Here is a 23,462-nt window from a genome sequence, read left to right as displayed (position 1 = left end):
ATCTCTCTCTATTTAGATGCCAAAAAGGCGGCTTTCCTTTCAGATACTTGGGGATCCCAATGCATTATAGAAAGTTAAGTAATAGTGATTGGAAAACCATAGAGATAAAGTTTGAAAAGAAATTGAGCAGCTGGAAGGGAAAACTTATGTCGGTAGGTGGCCGGTTAGTCTTGATTAATTCTGTTCTCACAAGCTTAGTTATGTTTATGTTGTCTTTTTTTGAAGTGCCTAAGGGTGTACTGGAAAAAATAGACTACTATCGCTCTAGGTTCTTCTGGCAAGGAGATCATCATAAAAAAAGTATAGACTTGCACGTTGGGATATTCTTTGTCAACCTAAAGACCAAGGAGGTCTAGGTATTCAGAACATAGAGGTTCAAAATAAGTGTTTGCTTGGTAAATGGTTATTTAAATTGATTAATGAGGACGGTCTATGGCAAAATTTACTTAGGAACAAATACCTCAAATCTTGTACCTTGTCAAAGGTAGGTAGAAAACCTGGTGACTCTCATTTTTGGTCTGGGCTACTGAAAGTTAAAGACCAATTCTTTGGTCTTGGTTCCTTTATTCTTAAAGATGGGAAGCAGATTAGATTTTGGGAGGACACGTGGACGGGTAAACAACCTCTAATGATAAAATTTCCGTCCTTATATAATATAGCTCGTAAAAAAAGTGATACAGTGGCAAATGTTTTTAATAGGATTCCTCTAAACATCTCTTTCCGCAGAGCGCTGGTGGGTGGTAATCTTTTATGTTGGAATAGATTGGTCTTGAGTATTGCTCATACTCATCTATCCACTGGGAGAGATGAGTTCAAATGGAATTTGTCAACCTCGGGGCTTTTTACGGTCCGTTCGATGTACAATGCTCTTATTAGTAATCCCAAGATTTTCTATTTCAAACCGCTTTGGAAGATGAAAATACCTCTGAAAATTAAGATCTTTATGTGGTATCTTATTAGAGGTGTAGCTCTCACGAAAGACAATCTAGCTAAGCGTAGATGGCAGGGAAGTAAAAAATGTGTGTTCTGTGATTCGAATGAATCTATACAACAGTTGTTTTTTAAATGTCATTACGCTAGATTCTTTTGGAGGCTTTTATATTGGTGTTTTGGTCTAAGTACCCCGAAATCATTTAAACATATTTTTGGATCTTGGTTGCATGGGGTGCACCTCAAAGTTAAAAATCTGATTATTACAGGTGTTGCAGCTTTATGTTGGGCTATCTGGATAAGTCGGAATGACTTAGTGTTTAACAAAACCCCGATGGTTACTTATTTGCAGGTTCTGTTTCGGGCGACCCATTGGCTTAGGTTTTGGGGATATTTGCAGAGGGTTGAAGACCAGGAGATAATCAAGGAGACGTGTCGACGGATCGAAGTCGCATCTATGCAATTTTTTTCTTATTTTGGTTGGAGTTTTACGAACAGGATTACATATTGAGGTTATAGTATGTCTGTTGGGTGTCGTGTTTGTTTTAAGGATTGTGGTGTAAGATTGCACTCTATGTTGGGAGTGTTGATCTTTTGATGTTACTTTATTTGTAAGGCTGTACCTCCTTTCATAGAGGACAAAGCCGGGACCTGGTTTCCATTATCTAAAAAAAAAGCTCATCTGTGTTCTTATAAATCATGATATTATCTATTGAATATATAATAATCAACAAGAATCTGTTGACGCTTGCTTGCAGTAGCTGACGACCGGTTGCTGCACTGCACTGCATCTGTATCTATTTCCTGGCTGGGAACGTTCAGGCCGGTTACGGTTACGCTGCAGCCACGACGGATGAGATCGCAAGCAGAGTTAGGACCTGTTCGTTTTTTCTCTCAATCCATGTGATTGGATGAGATTGGTTGAGTTTCAATTCTAAACAAGTCAAAATCTTTTATAATTTTTTTCTAATTTTATTCAATTCACATAGGATAGGCGAACAAGCCCTTATTGGGGCCACTTCATCTGGGCTTCAATTTGGCTTAAATCAGGTGCTCTGATCCAGATTACGTGAACAAGCCCTACAATCAGATTCGATATTCCATTCAATCTCAACGGGAGAGGCGTCAGATCCATGGCCTGAAAAGAAACGCACAACTTTCTAGTCTTTTCAGCAGCGGTTTCGCCTGGCAGCGCGCATAGATATAGATCATTTCCCGGCGCTTCATCTCCATCTATCGACGACGTGAAGCGTTTCCCGCCATTCAGCCGGCCGCATGCACGGCTTCAGCTCAAACCAAACGATTCAAGATGCAATGAACCTGTTGCAGCCACTGGTACTCCAGATCTGAATCCATGGCTCGTCACGTTCCGGCCGTCGCGCTCAGGAGCCAGGACTCTTCCTTCCTTCGCAGCATGTCTCCACCACCAGCGCGGCTTCAGCCTTCTTTGAGGCAGTTAATAGGCGTCCATGGACGCACGGTAACATCAGGCGCCGCGTTAATAACAAGAGGAATGGGTAACCCTCGCCGTGGTGCTCGCCCCACGTCTGGCCACCCTCGTCCCTGCGGTTACCATCAGCTCGCCTCGGCGCCATTAAAACCCCGAGACCACAGGACAGGGCACCACGATCGACAGACAGCAAACGCTGCGGAGAAACAGGCATGGATTCGTGTACTGCTTTCTAGCCGTGCCCGCGACAGAAGCCCAGGTTCGCCGGCACTCGCATTATTCAGCAGACCGGCCGGCTTCAACGTGAAGCTGAAGCGCCAGCCGAGTTACATTACATCTGCGATTAGGTCACGGTGACATCAGACGGCGCCGCCCTGATATCTTGGACTCCTGTACGGAGTGCAGCCTGACCATACCTGAGACCTAATAAGTCTCTGAATTTCTTCATTCACACCGCCACCTCCGGAGCCGGAGCTGGAAAATGGCTGCCGTCCACTCGTTCGGTAAGTGGCGACAATTGGCATTGTCTTGGATCTATAGTACAGACTCGCAAAATGGAAACGTATACTCATGACCAACCAACCACGCTTTCCGAGGTTCCTGAAACCCAGGACTGGCGTCCTGATCGATCACCTTCAAGCTCTAGGATGTGAATGATCAACGGAGATCACCCTGACCTAATGCTGAGCTCATCTATTACGGTACAGCTTGTTGTGTATGTATAAAAATGTCATTTTCCTCTTTCATTGAAAGAGCTAGCTAAATTCAAAGGTCAAAAAGCAGACGAATAAGATGGGTGCCACGATTTCTGAAACACACGCACATGACAGCACCTGAAAAGCAGCAGCATTTTGTGCTTAGTGTCATTCGGAGAGCCGGTTGGCAGTCCTGTCAGTTGAATCTCCGGCGATCCTCAAAGCAGGTTGTGGCGACGCAGCCTTTTTGATCACATGGTTACACACCACGTTCAGAATTCAGAGTTTGGGCCAGTGGAGGGTGAAATGCATGCTGAGATAGATGCTCTAAAGGCTAAGTGTGTTGAGTTTGTGATCCAAATTCTGAAGAACGCAATCAAGTTGGCATTGCTACGCTCCGGCCCGCACCCCAGGGACGCCTGGGGCTCCGCCCCCCACGGTACAGATCGTTCCTTACTAACCTTAGTGTTTCGCCTCTATAAATACACTTGCAATCCGTATCAGATAATCATCTCATTGTAAATCCCCTGTGATCTGTAACCACCCGAAAAATAGTAAAATTGTTACTGGTCGGCGCTCGTGATTTTTTCCCTTCGCTTTGGAGGGGTTTTCCACATTAAATCGGTGTATTCCTATGATTGATCTACTTTATGTCGTTTTTATCCATAACAAAGTGCATCACTGGTTCGAATGGTTGGAACACGACGGTATTAGAGAGGCCGATCCACACCTCCAAAGGCAGATCGAATCTCCGTGTCTAGTTCCGTTCAAACTTCAAAGGACAAGCCTAATTTTTCTAAAAAAAATAGAAGTGGACAGGCCCAAAATTAGTGTAAGTTGTTGGTTGCAATGCCACTTGATGAACCTGCAATTTTTGCATCTGACTTTGACGCGCTAGACTAGCTGTTGTTAGGCAAAGTGCTCCCTCGACTTGGCTACTTGTTGCAGTCCTGCTGAGCAATGTTCAGCATTCCAATGAAGTGACTTGGCAATAAGTTCGTGTGTGCTCGTAAGAAAAACTATGACATCTCGTTAGCAAGCAAGCTTGGCTTACGCACGCGCCTCTTCTGAACACTAGAATTTCAGTTCGTAGGAGAGAGTCACACGTTTCTTGGTACTGTGTTGTGATTTCTACAAGCAGAGGACAACTAGAAGACTCTACAAGCAGAGGACAACTAGAAGACCCATCTCGCATTCTGGTTATTTCACCTTATAATTATAACGATAATAACTTCAGCAGCATGCAATCCATGAACAGTATGAACGCGACTAGGATAACTCTAGAAAAAGAGTAAATTGATCAGAGCTGGACGAAATGCTCGTGACACGTTGACTCGCTCGATTCGTGATCAGCTCGACTCAGGTCAGAATCAGATCGACTTATTTTAATTTTTTCACGAGCTGAGCTGATATTCTAGCTCGGTTCGTTAACAAGACAACTTGGTTTGTTAACGAGCCAACTCGTGAGCTAAACGAGGTATCACATTTTAGCAAAACAAAATTATATGCATATCATTTATGTATGTAATAATTGATGAACATGTTATATGTATGTGTGGTGCCTATGACCTGAGTTAAACTAATAATTGATGAATTGTGTCTATGTGTTAAATTAGCCTATGTGAATATAACTGTGGGTTAAACTGATGAACATGTATGTGAATTATGAATTGATGAGTGATGAGTTGTGTTAATTTGGTGTTACATTGATATGGTCTATAAAACTACGAGTATAATTACTTTTTTCTATCATTTAATTAATTTATAATTAACTAGAAATTGATTATTATTACATATTGTTTTTTCTTCTCTGGCTCGTGAGCTAAACGAGCCGGCCTCGAGCTCATAAACGGGTCGAGCCGAGCTGACTCTGTGGCTCGTTAGCTTAATGAGCCAGATCAAACTCGAACGAGCCGAGCTGGCTCGATATCTAGCTCTAAAAGTGACCTTGCGGCTACTAAACGGGTTGGACCTTGTCATTTCACTAATCCAAGTTTGAAATCCAGGTCTGCAGGTCGAGAAGATGAACCAACTTTAAATCGTGTCGGGCTACCTGTGGCACTATTAAAACGTGTCGTGCTCGTGCTTTAGGCTAGGCAATTAGTTACAACCCATTTCCTGAAAGCAATTATTGGAGTTGTCGAAGCTCTTTAATGAAAGCAGTTGCAAAACTGCAGCATCTATCGACATTTCAAAAGTATACTGTCCTTATTCTTTAAATATAAAAGTCAAATGAATTTTAAATTAGAACGGAGAGGGTATTTCCCTAACAACGGTTCAATCAGGTTTGTTCGGACCCGTTACTGTCGGTGTCATTGTGCTCTCGAGCGCCCTCGCCGTCGCACTCTTGGAGCTCGACGACTCTATCCACCGCGGCCGCCTGCCTACGAAGCCGACAAAAATACAAGGATATGAGCAGCACAAACACCAAGGCGCACACCACGTCGATGGCCCCGCAGATCATCAATATCGTGCTAGTGCCGGGAGAACTGTCGTCATCCTCCTCGTCACCTCCTGCTGCCGCTTCAGGGAACTTCACCCAGTAGCTGTACCGGCGGCTCCCGTCAGTCACCTCCCTGGCCCCTGCCGTCACCTTGTAGTGCGAACACACGCCGTGGTCGGCCGCAGCGACGCCGGCATTGTCCCTCACGTAGAGTGCGGCATTGCACGAGAGGTTGCGCGCGCACTGCACCACGCACTCCCGGAGCGTCACGTTGGCCAACGGCGACGCGGTCCGGAGCACCGTGGTGACGCCCCTCAAGTGGACCATACGCGCTTTATCGCCGGCCCCTTCGCGGGGGTTGCTGCTGCTGGCGTTGCCGGCGCGCGCCGCCGGCCTATCGGCGTACTCGGAGAAGTCCTTGCATTTCCCAGCCGATGAGCAGACCTCGTGGACGCTGCACGAGAGCGGGAGCTGGCAGAACCCGAGTGCCTTGTACGAGGCCCTGAACTTCTGGTGCCGAGTGTCGTAGTAATACATGACCAGGTTGCCGTCGCCACCCAGCGCCAAGAAGCTTACCGGCGGTTTCTTCACCGGTGGCGTGATCTGCGCCACCGTCACGCCCCGCAGGTCCAGCATTCCCAGTCCAGATCCGTTGAGCCTCGCCGCTGCCATGGTCCGGTTGGCTGGAGGGGCGAGCTCCCAGTAGGAGTACCTGGTGTCCCCGAAGTTGACGTAGGTGGCTATCCTGTCGCCGTCAAGCTCGAAGGAGTAGAACACCGAGGACGCCGCCATATTTGTCGTGGGCGCGATCAAGTACACGGGCAGCCTGCGCTGCTGGCCGCGTAGGAATGTGTCCGTCGGATCGTCCAAGCTTTGCCACATGGTGCAGTTCTGGGCGTCGAGGAGGACGAGGTTGCCGGTCCTGCGATCCAAGTGCAGCGCCTGATGGTAGAGATCTTCCACTGTTAGATTTGATAGTTCCATGATTCACTCGTAAACCGTACATTTGCATGAAATGTTTTGCCCCACTTTTGTGAAATAAAAGGTTTCTACACACACAAGCAGGCAATCAGTACGTATAGCATGTCTGGCACATTTTAAAAACTTGTCCGAGTGGTAGTGTAATTACTGTATGTTGTGTGCCGCGTGTGAGTATGTAGAGATGCATGTAGTCCGTGTGTCCGTGGATGCATATCCAACATTTTGACCTCCTTCCCAGTCTTAAAGTTTGATAATACTTCCTCCGTCCTAATTTAAAATTTATTTGACTGACTTGTTTTATTAAAAAATATTAAAAAAAATAAAATCATACTTAAATTATATTATATGCTAGATGATATTACCCGAAAATTTCATAATAATTATGTAATTTTTTAATAAAACTAACCAGACAAACTTAAGAAAACGAATTGTAATTTGGAACGGAAAGTATAGGGTTGCTCACCAACCTGGTATCGATTGATTTTTCTGGCATGTTAAAATTTATCTCTGATATCGACAACCTATCTTGGATTGGAGTGCCATTGGCCATGTAGTTTGCTACTTTGCTTCATGTCTAATCCTTGCTACAACTAAGCTTAGTCAAGCTAGGTGCGACGCGCAAAGCGCAACATATTTTGTGGAGGAAAACTAAGATGCCGCAGTAATATAAAATGTGGCTATAAAATAAATCTGCGACGACATTGTAAGATGTTGCTGGGAAAAATATGACAGCCAAAGCGACGACAGTGAACATATGCAAACATCTACTAAAGATTCCATTGCAAGCTTGGGCCGAACCAAACAGTTAAGCTCATTTAGTTCAGTTGAGCTTGACCAGGGGCTTTGCGCTAGTTGTCCTAATGTAGATGAGTAGGCGTTCTTAGTGGTTTTTTATTCAGTTTCTTCTTCATTCTTGTGGTTTTCTGGTGAGTCTAATCTCTTGTACAGTTTTTTGGTTGCTCTTCTAATACATTGAAGAGACAAGTCTTTTGCCCATTCACTTAAAAAAAGAAAAAAAACAAAGAGAGATCATCCAACCGTGCAACCCAAATGTTAAAAGACTATTAGATTATCTCTAGGAGCCTCCCTATCTTACTCTTGGTTTCAAACTCGACTATGCAAACAGTGTATCTATAGTGCAAAATAGTATTTTGCACGCCTATACGTCTGTATGGGCGCCCTTGCTGGAGAATCCCTCAAAAGAGTACTAGTACTCTCTTCAATCTAAACTATATTTTATTTTACTTTCTTTTCTAAGTCAAATTTCTCTAGTTTCGAATGAAATTAGGCTCATTAATTTATCCATCAGGTATATATATCTTGATAATATATATAAATATATATATATTTAAAAACGTAAGATACTGACATAATTTTATAAATTTTGGTAAAAAAAGAAGCTTGGCTTGGAATGAAGCTATAACAAACTGTTTGAAGACGAGGAAGTACTAAAGTACAAAATAAATGCATACATTCTAAGACCAAAAAAACTATTAAGATGATACAAGTTTCTATTTTGTTCTGGTTGACTGGATATTTTTAGAAGGAAACTAATAAATGCCTTTCCCCGATTTTATGAAAAATATACTTGACATCAACCTTCTAAATGTGTGTTTATGTTAGTTATGTGACATCAACTTTCTAAATGCGTACTCGTGCTGATGGACCGGGAGTGGTGAAAGACGAGCGATGGGACTTGGCTGATCGACCGGAGTAGCCGAGTGACCAGCTGTGGTGGAGCCGTGTTACTCGCACGGTCGAGGACTGATGGGACACGTGTCCAGGATGTGGGAGATGCGCACGTGGTGCGATATTCACGACGGTTTGGTGTTTTAGCCTCAAAACCACCATGCGCTATGCATGGCGGGTTTTGCTGAGTTTGGGTCTTAAAACTTCACGGCGGTGGTTCCGAAGGGAACCGGTGGCGACATGTGGTGTCACAGCGAAGGGTGCATAAAGGCGAAACAACTTCGTGTGGAGCGCGTGGGCGTCGGATCGAAAACCTAGAAGTTGGTCTATTTTGCCCCTAGCAGAGTGGATAGACTCTGTGTAAATAGGGGTAGTTTAGAAAATAGAAAATAACCTTCTATAAATAGAGCAGGGGCTTGTTAGTTTAGTATCTCTTTGACTTAGTTTCATTTGACTCTTGTTTTAGAACTCCTAGTTTTCCTCTCTTGGTTTTCACCAGTTTAGCCGGGAGATCCGCAACGATTTTGTTCTATCGATTGTATCTTCTAATCTACAACGATTAATCCAAGGAATGGTCGCCGGTTCGGCCCACATGTTTTGGTTGGTTTCAATCTTAGACTGTTCCCTTGCTAATTTTTTTGAAGTCTTATGTTCTTCCCTTCCTTCTCTTGTTAATTTGAGAAGAACCATCGAGTTCTTGTGTTTTGTGTGTTGTTGGGATTTGTTGATGGTGAGATATACTCTTAGAATCACTACTTACGCCTTTTGGGTGCAGTTTGTGGTTGTGATGTTAGTTGATCTTGTCTTGAGTTCATTCTAGAAAAAACCCAACAAAAACCCAATTATGTTTGTATTTTTAGATCTACGGTTGATTCACAAGTCCGATTGAGTTCAAATTTTATGGAGAACTTGGAAACATATTTTTCTAAAAGTGTGTAAAATTTCATTTCAATTGGAGTTCGTTTGATTTAGTTTTGTATTCGATAACAAAATTTCGTGCTGCTGAAATCATCACTTGTTAGTGACACAATTTTAGACCGATTTAGACTTTTCGGTATCCGATTTGCGACCCGTTTGTGTTGCTGGTCTTATATGAGTCTTATGAACATTTTTAATCATGAGATCACTGGTTTACTGATGTGCGTTAAGTTTGAGCGCTTACTTAATCTCAGTTGAATTGAAGTGTTTATTTTTAGTGTTTGACACCAAAATTTAGATTGACTCTCATTGACCCTCTAGTCACGTGACCGGTACTTCATTTTCAAAAACACAGCTTCAAGGCCTTACCGAGTTTTAGTGAAATATTTGGCATAGGCCTTCTAATAAGCCCATACATGTTTTTGTGCCCAAAGAAACCACATTTTACTCTTTTTTTCATAACATCGGCTATTAACGAAAATCTTATTTTAACGAAATGTATTTTTTTGAAAAAATCTGCTTGTGTCTTCCCCCTGCTTTTTACAAAACACTTAGTATAAGTTAATATTGTTTTTATGAGTCAATTATTTTGATCTTTGGCCAATATAAAAAATATATTTATAGTATATAATTAGCTAAATAGATTTTTAGTATATTTTGTAATAAATTTATTTGGAGATATAAACATTGCTAATATTTTCTTGAAATCAAATCAAATTTAAGAAAATTTGCAGTTCATATATTTTTGTTTCATTTCTACTATGAGCTATTTCTTTTATCAGCTACATTCGGTAACGAAGGTACTGTTGCATTGGTAATTCCCCGTTCGTGTAATAATACAGAAACGGCATTGGGCCGATGTGGTTTGGCCACACCCTAGCGGGGCAAATCTCATCAAAAAACTGCCCATGTAGATGCCTATCGCAGATGATTAATAGTGTGTTTGGTTTGAGATCAAAATTGGATAAGTCGGGGGCGACACCATCCCTCGATTTTTTGGGATCACGCCGCCTCCAAAAATCACTCCGGGGTTCACCTCGCCCCGGCTTGACTCTCAACCAAATACTATAGAAAACATGGCCGCCTCAGTCCAAAAATTAAAGTTTAATTAGTCCCTATCTTATTTGATTAATGGAGACTAAAAGTATTCAGAACGTATTAAATAAATTATAAGAGGATCAAAATACTTCTTACCATTCTCTCGCCATCAGTGCAACTGAAATAAATGAGGGGCAAAAAATAAAATTAATATGGTTTAGTATTTTTTTAGTCACCCCATGAAGTAAACTAAAAACTAAAATAGTTTAATCTTTATTTTAATCTAACTGTTTGATAATTTAGAGAGTAAATAAGATTAAAATGGAGGGACTAATCTTTAGTCACACGGACCAAACTGAGCCTAACTTATGTAACCATGCAGTCATGCACAGCCAATCCTAGGACTGTTTTATCGTCTACCCCGAAAATCTACGAACAAATCCCAATCATTAATTCCTGGTAGCAAACGCAGAACAATGGCCAGACAATGGACGACGACGAACGAAGTAAACAAACAATGGAGAAAGAGTAGACAGAGATCACGGTGCATCACCTTGACGCCTTGCCCCGCCGTGCCGGACAGCCACCCGACTTTCCCGGCGCCGTCCGTCAGCCGCAGCTGGCCGTCCTCCGTGAGCTCAAGCCGGCACAGGGCAGCCGGGACGAACTTCTCGAGATGGTCGGAGGCCCAGACCTTAACGCCGCCCAGAAGGACGACCAGCGAGCACGTGCACCGTCCCGCGCCGGCCTCGGCGCTCACGGCCGCGGCAAAGGCCGGCTGCCGATGGCCCTGCTTGGCATCGAGCACCACCGCCCTCGCGGCGAAGCCCGGCTGGTAGGGCGCCGGAGGCAGTTGCACTGTGGCCTGGCGGCCGAGAGGGAAGTCTGCCGAAGAGAGGGCGATTTGTTCGGGGAGAAGCACGGCCACGGCGAGCAGCATAGGTAACACGAACAAGGCGCGGTTGCTCGCCATGGCCAGTGGCCACCGCGGTGTTCAGACTTCAGAAAATTCCCTTTTCACAGGACCGATCGATATGGGAGCAGGGAAATAATGGCGGCATCGATGATTTCGATTTCAACTCGATTTATTCTACTCACACGCGTTTGTGTTTACATTCTGATTTGAATTTCCAGCGATTGAACTGTCCAGATCCCGTGGCAGGATTGGCGTTCAGAAATGGTAATTCAGCAAGGACAAGTAACGGACGCAGTGTCATCGTGCTTGGAAAAGAAAAATAAAAAACTGATATTCTTGGGAGAAAAATGGTCGTCGTTTGACTCATATATCGTGTCAGTGGCAACTTCTTTGCAAATCTGATCGAATAGTGAAATTTCGAACAGATTTCGAACGTTAGTACTAGAAAAGTGTCATTGCTGCCGCTGCGATAATTGAGACAATGAGAGAACGGACAATATTCTGTATGGCCGAGATTTTCTCTTGAAAATTCGAATGGAACTTCGGCATTGATACTTGGAGATCCTTCCATATTTATCAGCATCTCATCACGTACGTGCTGACAATGTAACTTTCACTTTCTATTTCATCTACAACATCGTGTAGATCAATGAAAGGAGCGGAAGAACACGATCGTGTGTATGTGCCCTTTTGTCTGCAAAACTATATATAGAGAGAGCAACCTTGTTTGTCGTCAAGGGCTATAGATGACCAAATAAGCAATCTGGCATTGACCATCACGGCACGAGTTGACGTTGTGCCTATCTAGTATCGAACCCTCCTAAGTTTTTGTTCGAACCCTCTATAACCAAGCATATGCTTAACCATTTTTGTTCGAACCCTCCTAAGTTTTTGTGGATCATGGTTGAGGGTATTTCTTATACCTTGGATGAGAGCAATTTAACACAAGCGTAGAATTGCCCACAACTTGATGCACAAGCTACTAACTATTTGATGTGTGCTTTTAGCGAAAAAGTATTTGATCTTGTGTGTGACATTAAATGTGCTCATGGTGTATGGATGGTACTACGAGCCCGCTATGGTGACTCCTCCACATTTGATGCCTCATCGGTGTCCCGTAGCCATTGAGGGGCCAGAGCCATCAAGAAATTCGGCCGACCTCGAGGTCGATCTGTTGGGGTCTATATCCAAATCCAAGTCATGGATCTTGACCCCGTAGCGGAGGAAGAGGAGAACGAGCTTTAGGAACATAATGAGGACTTGAGGAGGAGGAGGATGCCCTTGCATTGTTCGGTATCCTCGTCGAGCAAGCTCAGCCTCATGGCAGGATGGGGACAAGCTTCACGGACCTTACTATTGTGGCAAGCTCGCCTCCGACGGCAACAACAAGCGCAAGAGGGCTTCTAGATCCAAAGTGTGGAATGACTTTTATGAGCTCACCCATGTTATCGATGATAAGATTGTAAGGTATGGTGTTCTTTGCAAGTATTGTAAGCAGATTTTGAGTGCTAGATCTAGTTGTGGTACCGGCCACTTGCTCCGGTATAACTGCCTTGTGAATAAAGAACAAGAATGTGATGGCATTGCTCAATCAGTTCTTAAATGTAATCCTAATAGATCTCTAGTTCGTTGGGAGTGCTTTTCTGCAGTTGCTAGAAATGAGTCGTGCCGATTGATAGCTAGAGAGCATCTATCTCTTTGGATTGGTGAGTCTGATGCTTTTGCATACTATATTACTAGAGCTCATAATCCTAAATTTGTTAAGTATTCTAAATAAACAACTATAGTACAAGAGATCAAGTTATGCTTTACAGCAAATGTGTGCTTAAACTGAGTAAAACCTTTAAAGCAATTTCATCAATGGCTCTTACGTCTGGCATTTAGAATGGTAAGGGTAAGGCTAAGGTGGACTATCTTTCTGTTGTAATGGGAGATGGCTAACAAGTGGCCTGCAATTATTTGCTACGGTTTATAAACCCCTGAAAAAGAAAATATGACCGTTTTCTATTTTACACTGTAATGTATCACCGAAACAAGTATACAGCATTGGCCAACTGGTAATTTCCTTACCATGTACCAACGTATCTCCTCTCAACCACAAACATCTACACCATGAGGGGGCACAGACTAAACTTGCATCTCAGGGGCCGAAGCAATCTCGCTGCAAAGAAAGAATACCCAGGAGGAACGCATGACACGAGCAGCAATCTTCACGCGCGGTTGGCCTGGAAACCACATTTTAATTTGATTCGATCTGAGCCATTATCGTCTACCAGCTACATGACCTCCTCTGTCTTCGTCACTGATGGAGCTCATGATGTTCGAGGCAATGGCGATGCTGCTCGTGACCACTGCCAGAACGATCATCGTTGCCGCCAATGCCTTGTCCTTGCGCTTCGCTATTCCATGAACATCCCTGCAGCAAAACCGAGTGTTAGATTGTAAGATAGCATAGCATTAAGTGACAATGCAAAAGCGGTTCATAGTTAATTTGGCCGTCGGTACTCGGTACCGTACCTGAGAACTATGGCGCCAGGGAAGATCAACGAGATGGTGACCGCGAACGTGGACCCGGAGTACTCGAAGAGCGTCCAGATGCTGGGGATTGCGATGGCCAGGACGTAGAGCACCGCCATGAGCACGGCTGTCAGGGACACGAACCGGCGCGTGTCCGCGGCGAGCGGCCGGCGGCCCGGGAAGAGGAGCTCGTCGACGTTGACCCGGAGCGAGAAGAGGAGGAGCGGGAACACGAGCACGAGGTGCAGCGCGTAGCTGAGGCGCGCCGCGTCGTTGAGCGCCTGCGGGACACCGGCCCCAGAGCTGCGGTCGAAGTTGGCGAGGACGTCGGCCATGGTGGCGTCCCCGAAGAGGAGGAAGCCGAAGAAGCCCACGGCGGCGTAGATGGCCGCGCAGAGCACGAGCGAGACGCGCACTGCCACCTTCATGTCCGACGTCTTGCTCAGCTCCGCGCGGATCGGGTGCACTGCATCAGTTTAATTTCGAGCGACGTTCGAATGGGGTAAAAGCAAAAGTCGAGCTCAGCTTTCTGCATGCATGGTTGTTGCAGAAGGATGAAGAAACCAGTACCGTTGAAGTGGAAGGTGAAGGCGACTACGATGACGGGGACGGCGGTGAAGAGCTCGAACGGCGAGGAGAGTCTGGAGAAGTCAGGAAACATCCGCGGCATGGTCGCGGTGCCCTTGAAGAGAGCGTATAGCGCGATCCCCGAGCTGATGAGCATGAACACTACCGCCAGTAGGATGGAAATGGCCGACGTGAATCTCAGCGAATCTGGATGTTGAAGGGAAGCTTTGTGAGTACCAGGCTACCAGCGACATCCGCAATATTATTGGCGATTCAGTTTTGTTTTGAAACAAAAAAACGTCGAATCTTTTAAATTTTGCACGGTGAGTCGGTGACCAATGTCGTTTCCACGTTCTACACAATTCGCATCGACGTACCGACACGCTTCCGGAGCACAAGGGGCAGGAGAATCGCCGCGGCTGCCACCAGCACCACCTCCCGGCTGGTCCACCATTGGCGCCCGAACCACTCCTGCAGCACCCCCGGGTGCGCCACCCCGCCGCTCGCCGTGCCCGACACCACGTCACCTGCACGCGCGGCGACAACATGCATATGGCGTGTCTAGTCACTCGCACGGCCGGGGCGGAACCGGATGGCACGTTCGTTCGCTAGCAGTTAGCTAGCGCGCTGGAATGGCCGGTGTGGGTCTCGCGGCGTTACCGATGATGATGAGGTAGACGGTGAGTGTCCCGAAGCCGTTGAGGGCGACGAAGACGTTGAGCAGCGCGGCCCCGGCGGAGCCGAACGCGTCGCCCATGAGCGCCGCGTACGACGGCGCGCCGCGGGTGTACCGGAGCATGAAGTCGACGGCGACCCTGGCCAGGACCGCGACGCCGGCGATCAGCGCCACCGCCGGCGCCACGCCCAGCACGCGCATGGCCGCCGGGATCGACATGATCCCGGCGCCCACCACGCTCGTCGACACGTTGCACACCGCGCCCAGCACCGAAGCGGAGCCGCCCGCGCACGGGGCGTCGTCGTCCCCGGCGTGCTCCGGGAGCAGCAGCGCCTGCGCGGCCCCCTCCGCCGCTGTCGCGTTGTCCCTGCCGGCGCTGGGCATCGCTGAGAACAGCGGCGTGTTTGGACTGCTGGGACTGTTTGGTGCGCGTGCGTATATCTGGGATTCGGCAGCTCGAGAGCGTGTAGGCGTGGCGAGTGGGCGAGAAAACGATGGGTGGGGAATGGGGATGGCGTTGGGATAAGAGCTGAGTCACACACATGACACACGAGGTCTGAACCAAGAATGCTGGCAAACGGGCCCGGGTTTGTTGTTAGCTGGTCATTGTCACGTGGGCCGTGGGCCGTATTTTCTAAAACTTTTAATGGGTGTCAATCATGTCCAAGCCTGTACTGTCGTGCATGTGCAAGCGATATCACATCAATCTCAACATCCTTCAAGCCGAGCCATAAACTAGATGGAGAGAATATCTGCATCAATTAGGGATGGCAATTTAATCCGTGGATTTGGATATCCGGCGGATATCCGACCCGACGGATTAGGATATGGATATGTTTTTTGACCCGCGAGTTAGACCTGTATCCGATCCGAGATAAAGTGGGCATGGATTTGGATATTAAATCTCACCCGCGGGTAATTCGTTGGATATCCGAAATTAACCATTAGTCCATTATTGTCGGCCCACACATGAACACTAATGAACAAATCACCAGTCCACCATTGTCCATTGAGCCCAGGCGCTAGCCCACCAAAGCAACATTCAGCCCACCAAAGCACCAAGCCACCAGCCCACCCTAATCCCTAATTCCCCATCCGGCCATCCCCTCAATCGGTCAATCCCCAGGCAGCATGCAGCCAGCCGGACGCCTCACACCTGGAGCCAGCATCCTGTCGTGCGTCCGCCGCCGGACCCCTACGCACCGTCACCCAGGCAAGCCACCCACACCGCCACCGACCCCCGTCGCGCCCCTGGCTCCCTGTGCATATCTGTGTTGCGTCTGTCACGCCCCAGGCGACCCGCGTCACTCGTCAGCCCGCCCTGCGCAGCTGCGCTGAGCTCCGCCCTGCTCTGAGCCGCGGGAGCACGACGCGCCGCCCTTCAGGTTCGTCGTTCGCGATTGTGCCCCTGCCAGCCCTTCAGGTTCGCCGTTCACGGTTGAATGAATAGTTTACTGCTACTACTAATTCCTTGCCAACTTTGAATGCACGCGAATTATATATATTAATACACACACCACACACTACACACATATGCCTCTGTTTCAGTTTGGTTCAGTTTTGACAGTGAGTGCTCAGTTTGGTTGTACATAAAATTGGTTGATTGTTCAGTTTTGTTTGGTTCTAATAAATTTGGTTCCATGACAATGTGGTGTATTAGCAGGATGACGTCTAGAAGTGGTTATGTAATTATGTTATTCAATTGTTGAAAATGGTTTTATCATATCCGATGGATATCCGAAACCCGATGGGCATGAATATGGATATGACTTTCTACCCGTGGATATAGTCGCGAGCGGATATTATCTATGACCGTGGATATGACTGCGGACGGATATTTTCAATATTCGATCCGAATCCGACCCGTTGCCATCCCTAGCATCAATACTACTGGAACTCATTATTGACCTTCTAATATAGATATAGAGGACGTTGCTAAAGACAGCCTAATATTGGACTTCTACTATAGTATACCACAGAAATGGAGCGTTTTGGTTCTGCTCAAGGACAAGGGAAAAGGCAGGATGCCAACTACTTAAACGTTAAACCCATCTTCCCATGAAAATGTCAAACACAAACAATAATAAGATTGTGGCCACAGGCTGCACGTCGGAACTCCACAGAAATGGAGTGATCATCATCATCTCTTCATCACCATGCCCCGCCTACCAAACTGTCTATTTCATTTAAAACTTGGGGCCAGATCCAAACCGACATGCCCACATGCGTTATACTACCGCTTTATTATATCACCCGTCCGCTAAGGTCATTTTTGTAATATTAAATCAGATTGGACGATTCGCCAATCGCGGTCACACAATCTCAATCAAGTGATCATATGTAATCTCAACGAAACTATTGCTCTTGAATTCTTTCTAAAAAAAATCAACCAATGCACCCCGCAACTGACAGATGTGAACAACTTACCGACACGGCGGCGGAGCACGAGCGGCAGCAGAACGAAGACGGCGGTGACGAGCAGCACGAACTGCCTCCCCGTCCACCACCGCGCGCCGAACAGCTCCTGCAGCACCCCGGCGTGCTCGTCGCCTCCGCCGACGCTCCCAGACATCACGTCCCCTGCGGCACGCGCGCGCACACGGTATCACAATCTCGATTCGACCTGAATTCGTTCTCGATCGACGAAGCCGCTAGCTCACCGATGATGATGAGGTAGACGACGAGCGTGCCCGTGGTGGTAAGGGCGACGAAGACGTTGAGCAATGCGGCGCCGGCGCGGCCGAAGGCGTCGCCCATGGTCCCCGCGTACGACGTGGCCGCCTCGTCCTTGCCGCCGCCGCCCCACCCCCGCCCCGTGTACCGCAGCATGAACTCCACGGAGACGTCGGCGAGCGCGGCGACGGCGGCGATGAGGAGCGCCGCGGGGACCACCCCGAGCACCCGCATCGCTGCCGGGATCGACATGATGCCGGCGCCGACGATGCTCGTCGACACGTTGAACACGGCGCCCGAGACCGACGCCCCGCCGCCGTGCCGCCCACCCGCCGAGGACTCCGGCAGCAGCGGCTCGTCTATCGCGCCCGCGCTGGCGCCGGCGTCCGCGCGTTTGCCTGATGTTCTCGCCGGCGGCGTCATTTTCGCGGGCGCTCTCGGGCGTGGCGTGTGGGTGGCGCTCGCCGACGAACGAGCGGGAACCAGTCGTTAAAATAGCACGCGACTGGTACCAGCTCTGAAATTACTGTTTTACTCTTCCGTGGTGAGGGAAGAAGAATGGTACTAGTATAGTATATGGTCGACAGGGTGCAGTTTGGTCATTCCGTGCGGGTGATGTTCAACACGACAGGCGAGGTGGGTATGATTGGGGCTGGAGGTGATGATGCTCCTGTGTGCTCGCCCATGCTCCTGTGTACCTGGACGGGAACGCGGCTCGGGTTCGTCATTCGCGATGATACGGTGAAGCTGGACTTGTTTAGCAATTAGCACATGCAGTGGCATTCGCCATTATTTGCGTTCTGGCTGATATAAGCAGCATTGCAGGAGCAAATGACACTTTTGCTACCATTTTCCTACGAATTTTGTCTACCGGTCGTTTTCCGCAGGTCACAGAAAACGCTGGCCGACGCCAGTTGGTATCCTGGATTTTACAATAAGATATGCATATGCTAATATTTATATATACATTTGATTACATTATTTCGGTCAAACCATTTAATAATTCAGTGATAGTTTTAAAATTTGAACATTATTTGGTATGCATACACTAAATTACACAATAAATCTTTTATTTAAAGATTAAATTAAAAAATAATAGTCTCTTGTTCCCAAATTAAAATTTGTTTTAGTTAATTAACAGGTTCATGCAAATACTTAACGTATGTGCTTCATACATGTGTCTAGGTTCATATTCATCCATTTGAATATAGACATAAAAACAAAGAGCTAAAATAACTACTATTTTAGGACGGCTGGAGTAAGACTTAAATTTTAAAATCAAGTTAAAAATATTCTCAAACTATCCATCCGTCTCAAAATATAGTTCTTTGTAGCCTTTTTCCGTTTACATCCAAATAAATGATAATAAATATAGACATACGTGCAAACTATATTCATAGATTAATTAAACAATGTATGTTTAGTCTAAAATGGATTATATTTTGGGGCGAATGGAGTATAAAAGAATGGAGTATAAAATAGATGAAAAGTGTCGGGATAAGATCTCCAGTCCCTGGGGACCACCGGTCAGCAAGCGCGCTAGGGAAAAACCTCTAGCAAGTAGGACCCGCCGACCAGCTGGAGGAGGAAATGTCTATCCTAGAACCACCCGCATCCGAACAAACCCCTCTGCACCAAAAAAACGAAAAGCTCACAGCAAGGCAGTCGTGAATTCTAGAGTTCAAAGGCTGGTCCGCGGAGGGCTCACGACCGCTCCAGCGAAAATAGAGCGAGGGGCAGCCAGAGATGGGCACGCTAGCGGCCAGGACCCTGACATACGAAAAATTAAGGGCATCACCAGCTCATGTTCAAGTCATGATAGAGTCTGACTCATGGTTTATCGTGGAGAGAGGCAGCGAGCCGTCGATTTCGGTCGAACGGAATCAACAACTATATGAGTCGACGCCCGGGAATATGAGGGCGGTTCCTAGCGGACTCCGCGCTTGGATCGTGCGGAAGGAACCAGGGGCTCACTCGGATGGTTCCTACCCGTTTGTAACTCACCGAGCGACATTGCTAGCCCATCGAGGAAAGCATGTTTCGGCTCACCTCCCCCATCCTTGCGGAGGGAATACGAGGGGAGAGTAAAACTAAAAAGACGGGACAAGCCACCCAGACGAACCCCTTCATCGAGCAGGGGCTCGAGGGCTCGCCCCACACGAGTATGGCGGACGAGTGAAAATTGCACGGAAAGCGCCCCATACCAAAAAAAGGGCTCTAGACAAAATGGGGTCAGGGGGCTGAAACCAATACGTGTCATCAGAGCAGCTAAGTCACACGTGGAGCCATGGAAAATTACGAATCGCGAAACTACGAGTGATTGCGTGCTATTTCCTTCATAGCATCGCCCCAAGCACGACGTTCGCAGCAACATCAAAATCACCTAACAACAGGTCCAGCTCTACCGCTGATGAACCCTCAGGCGGATCGATGGCATTGCGAAGATTACCACCAAAGTATAGCAGCACAATGCCAAGAGCCCCAAGGAAATAAGTACCACAGTCGCTGAGGTCAAACGCCACCCGACCCTTCATTAGCCCCTGAGAAGAGATACTCCCCCTCGGGGGCTACTGTTAGGGATAAGGTCCCTTGTCCTTGAGGACCATTGGTCAACAAGAGTGTTAAGGAAAAGGCTCTGGCAACTAGGATCCGTCTGTCAGTTGGGGGAGGAAACGTCTACCCTCGAAGCACCCGCCCTCGGACGAACCCCGTGGCACCGAGCTTGGGGTCGAACATGGAGGAACCACACAAGGGGGGGGGTGCGAAGGGAAATCACTCAAATGGATCCCTCACCTGGCCGAGACTGATCTGCCATAAGGTGACCAGTCGCACTAACTATGCCTGGAACCGAGCCACAACAGAGGCGACAGTCCGCCTCACACTCATGGTCTACGAGCCCCTCGAGCTGCGGCACACATACGACCCACACAAACCCTGGCCTGCGGCGCACTCATGACCTATCGGGACTAGACCCGAGTGCGCAGACCACCTGCACGGCACAACGAGACAAGCCGCATCGAGCCCCAGGCTACGGAGACCAGGGGTCGGCGTAGCTCGAATGATGGCGCTTAGGCCATGCTGCCCACACCATCCGTGATAAAAAAACAAGACAAACCAGGAGACCCTGAAGCCGATGGGCGGACGTGGCTTTACGAGGGTAGAACATTCGGTTTTACCATCACCCAGTGACTCCTTCTTGAGAAAGCCACCTCCCATTATAAAATGGTATAATGTAGTTATAAACACCGACAAAAGGCTATAATGATAGTTTAAAAATGTAGTGTAGACATGAAAAGAAGATTTATTTAATTTTTTAGTCGGGGCCTTTTAAGAGACACAATCAATATCTTGACTTAATGTGAGTAGGGAACGATCCGTACCGCGGGAGGCGGAGCCCTCCACACCCCCAGGCGTCCCTGGCCTACGTCGAGTCCAAGCTTTTCGGCGACGGGCCTCTGCTTTGTTCGCCAACTTAGCCGTATTCTTTAGAATTTGGATCACAAACTGAACGGGTAGCAGAGGATGCTGCTGAGCTCACGGAAGTTTAATGCAAGAATGGTATGTGCCGTCCAAACGAGCGAGCACACATATCCTTTGTGGTCGCCGTCGCTCTCCTCCACATGACTTGCTTATGCCAGTATGCTGACTGTAGCCTGTACCGGAGCTACCCCAGCATACCACGCTGTGATTTTGCTGACAACTTCTTCTTCATCCCAGGCATCGCTGCACCAGTCTTTGCTGGAGTTTACACAGCGCACAGTCTTCTCAGCAGAGGCAACGAGGCTCCGTCTGATGAAGGAACCAATGAATCAGATACGGTTCAAGAAGAGACAAAGCCACCTGAAACAGGGAACTGTGGTGAGCAATCCCGCATGGGCTGGCGGGCTGTTTAACTTGGATCCAGATGAGGAAGACATTTCTGCTGCTAGAAGCAGGTGGTGCTTTGGATCAGCAACCACCAACAGACGAGACGCAGTGGTTGTTCTGCTGGGCATGCACAGGAGGTGCGCACGGGGAATCTATACGATGAGAAGAACGGCAGCTTCTATGATAAAGTTGTGGACAGTGACGATGTGAAGAGTGGGCCGGGATCAACGGCTACGGCTGAATTGCCGGTCTCCAATAGAGCAGAAGAGAGAAGGAATCGATCCAGAGGCCATAGCAAATGTCAAAAGCTAACCCACAACTGAAGGATGGTTCGAGTCATGGTATTTAGCCTTTTATATTAAAAGGAAAAAAATGGAATGCATAGGCAATAACGTCAGAGATATTTAAACTGACATTCTAGAGATACACAGGCCAACAGGCAAAAAAAAAAAGATCTACACTTTATTACACACATATCCATTTCAACAGCAGGTTCGAGCCTCTTACAGAGCAATTATGCAAGTCGGCTGAATGTAATCAGTAACTTCAGAAGCGATTGGTTGGGTACAGTTCAAAAGGAGATTCTTTTATTCTACCCTATTCCTGTAGTGGCCGGCCTTTGGCTGTTTCGGGTGCTCCTTCTCGAGTGTGAAGTGCCTGACCTCATGTGAGCTACCGCAAAGTGCATGCTTTAATTTTTGCACGGTGGAGAACAAAAGTTGCGATTGCTTGCAGAAAAGAGGAAGGTACGGGTGCAGCTATATAAGCTCCAGGAAGCAGAGAGCCAGGCATCTCTACTTGAAAGCTGCTTGAAGAGTTTGTGCACAGTGGGTCTCCTACTCGGCTATTCAGTTCTCCTGCTCTACTCTCCGGAAACCATGGCTGTAAGTTCTTTATCGGCTCCCTTGTCTTGTCTATTATTACCTTACATGCATCTAGAAGTATGTGTGTCATGTTTATATGGAGGCAAGCCTGAAAGCTCGTATGGCCATAGCTAGGTTGTGGAGCTGAAGGTTGGAATGCACTGTGAGAGGTGCATCAAGGCCATCAAGAAGGCAATCAAAACTATTGACGGTGAGCTTATTACTTGCTTATGGTCAAGTAAGTTCTTTCTATATATATACCACAGAAATTAATCATCCACTTTATATGCTTCCGGCCACCATGCAGACATGGAGAGCTATCGCCTTGAGACGGAGATAAACAAGGTCACGGTGACGGGGAGCGTTACCCCAGAGGAAGTCGTCAAGGCTCTCCACAAGATCGGGAAGACGGCGACATGCTGGACCCAAGACTGAGGAGGGCCTGGTTGATTCGGACGTCCCTGAGAATGAGATTTTGTTGGCTGTGGGTTGGATTGGATGGAGCTGGAGCCTGCCTGGGCAGGCAACTTTTTCAGACCATCAGATGTATAGGAATAACCACGGACAGATGCTGTGACTTGTACTATATGTGAGGTAACCACTGCTGTTATTCACTGTCGCCCGGCCGATGCCACTCGCGATCATATACACAGAGACAGAGTCTTTATTTTCATGCAGATCCTACCTACCACTACCAGCTTGTTCAATCATGCTCCACGCACGCGCGATGTTCGAGACCGTGTCTACCAGGTTGCCTGATAGCCTTTCCTTGACCATTTCTTCTCTGAAGGCGTTGATTCAGCTGTGCGATAAATCTCGGCTGACCTGCCTCCATTGGCCCGACATCTGCTACAGCTACAGTACGTGAGACCAGACGCGTCAGCTCAAGTACGTGCCGCGTGATGAACGAACAGCTCCGAAGCTCCGGTCTCCGGACTCTTCCACCCGTCTCGTATTTCGTCTAGCTAGCAGCACTAGCAGGCTAGCAGCCATTAATAAGGAGTTGGAGTTTCGTGTCGCGGTGTTTTATCTGAGGAGCTGTGGGATAAGCACGTGTGGCACGGGCAGAGCGGTGCAAGTGCAATCGGGATCAGGAGCAGAGGTCGGCAGGTCGCTCCGCTTGCGCGAAAAGAAGCATGGCGGTGTGCGCATGGGCAAAAGGCAGAATGGCTGGAGATAGGTGTCGATCCGTCATCGTCCATGATGAGGACTGCTTCTCGCTTGCGAGTTTCGTTGCGT

At 47.5% G+C, this 23,462-nt stretch overlaps 1 protein-coding gene and 1 long non-coding RNA gene across 4 annotated transcripts; one reads left to right on the top strand and one right to left on the bottom strand.

The window, feature by feature from the left end:
- Positions 1–12,955: 12,955 nt before the first annotated feature.
- Positions 12,956–18,072, bottom strand: LOC100273033 (uncharacterized). Of its 3 annotated transcripts, none has more exons than XM_008656334.4 (5): positions 17,481–18,028; positions 14,522–14,671; positions 14,148–14,351; positions 13,578–14,043; positions 12,956–13,476 (listed from the first exon to the last, which is right to left on the bottom strand). In XM_008656334.4, exons 1-5 carry the CDS (start codon positions 17,914–17,916, stop codon positions 13,323–13,325), a joined length of 1,410 nt encoding a protein of 469 aa, XP_008654556.1. In that variant the 5' UTR covers positions 17,917–18,028; the 3' UTR covers positions 12,956–13,322.
- A 4,066-nt stretch (positions 18,073–22,138) lies between these two features.
- On the top strand, positions 22,139–22,900 carry LOC103636543 (uncharacterized). The gene is made up of 3 exons (XR_558057.3): positions 22,139–22,244; positions 22,355–22,434; positions 22,531–22,900. It is a non-coding gene; the product is annotated as an uncharacterized lncRNA (long non-coding RNA).
- The last annotated feature ends 562 nt before the right edge of the window (positions 22,901–23,462 follow it).

This window comes from Zea mays, chromosome 8 (assembly GCF_902167145.1).
Source record: "Zea mays cultivar B73 chromosome 8, Zm-B73-REFERENCE-NAM-5.0, whole genome shotgun sequence".
Classification (NCBI taxonomy): Eukaryota; Viridiplantae; Streptophyta; class Magnoliopsida; order Poales; family Poaceae; genus Zea; species Zea mays.
Note: the sequence above shows the minus strand (reverse complement) of the source record. Positions and strands in the feature narration are given on the sequence as shown.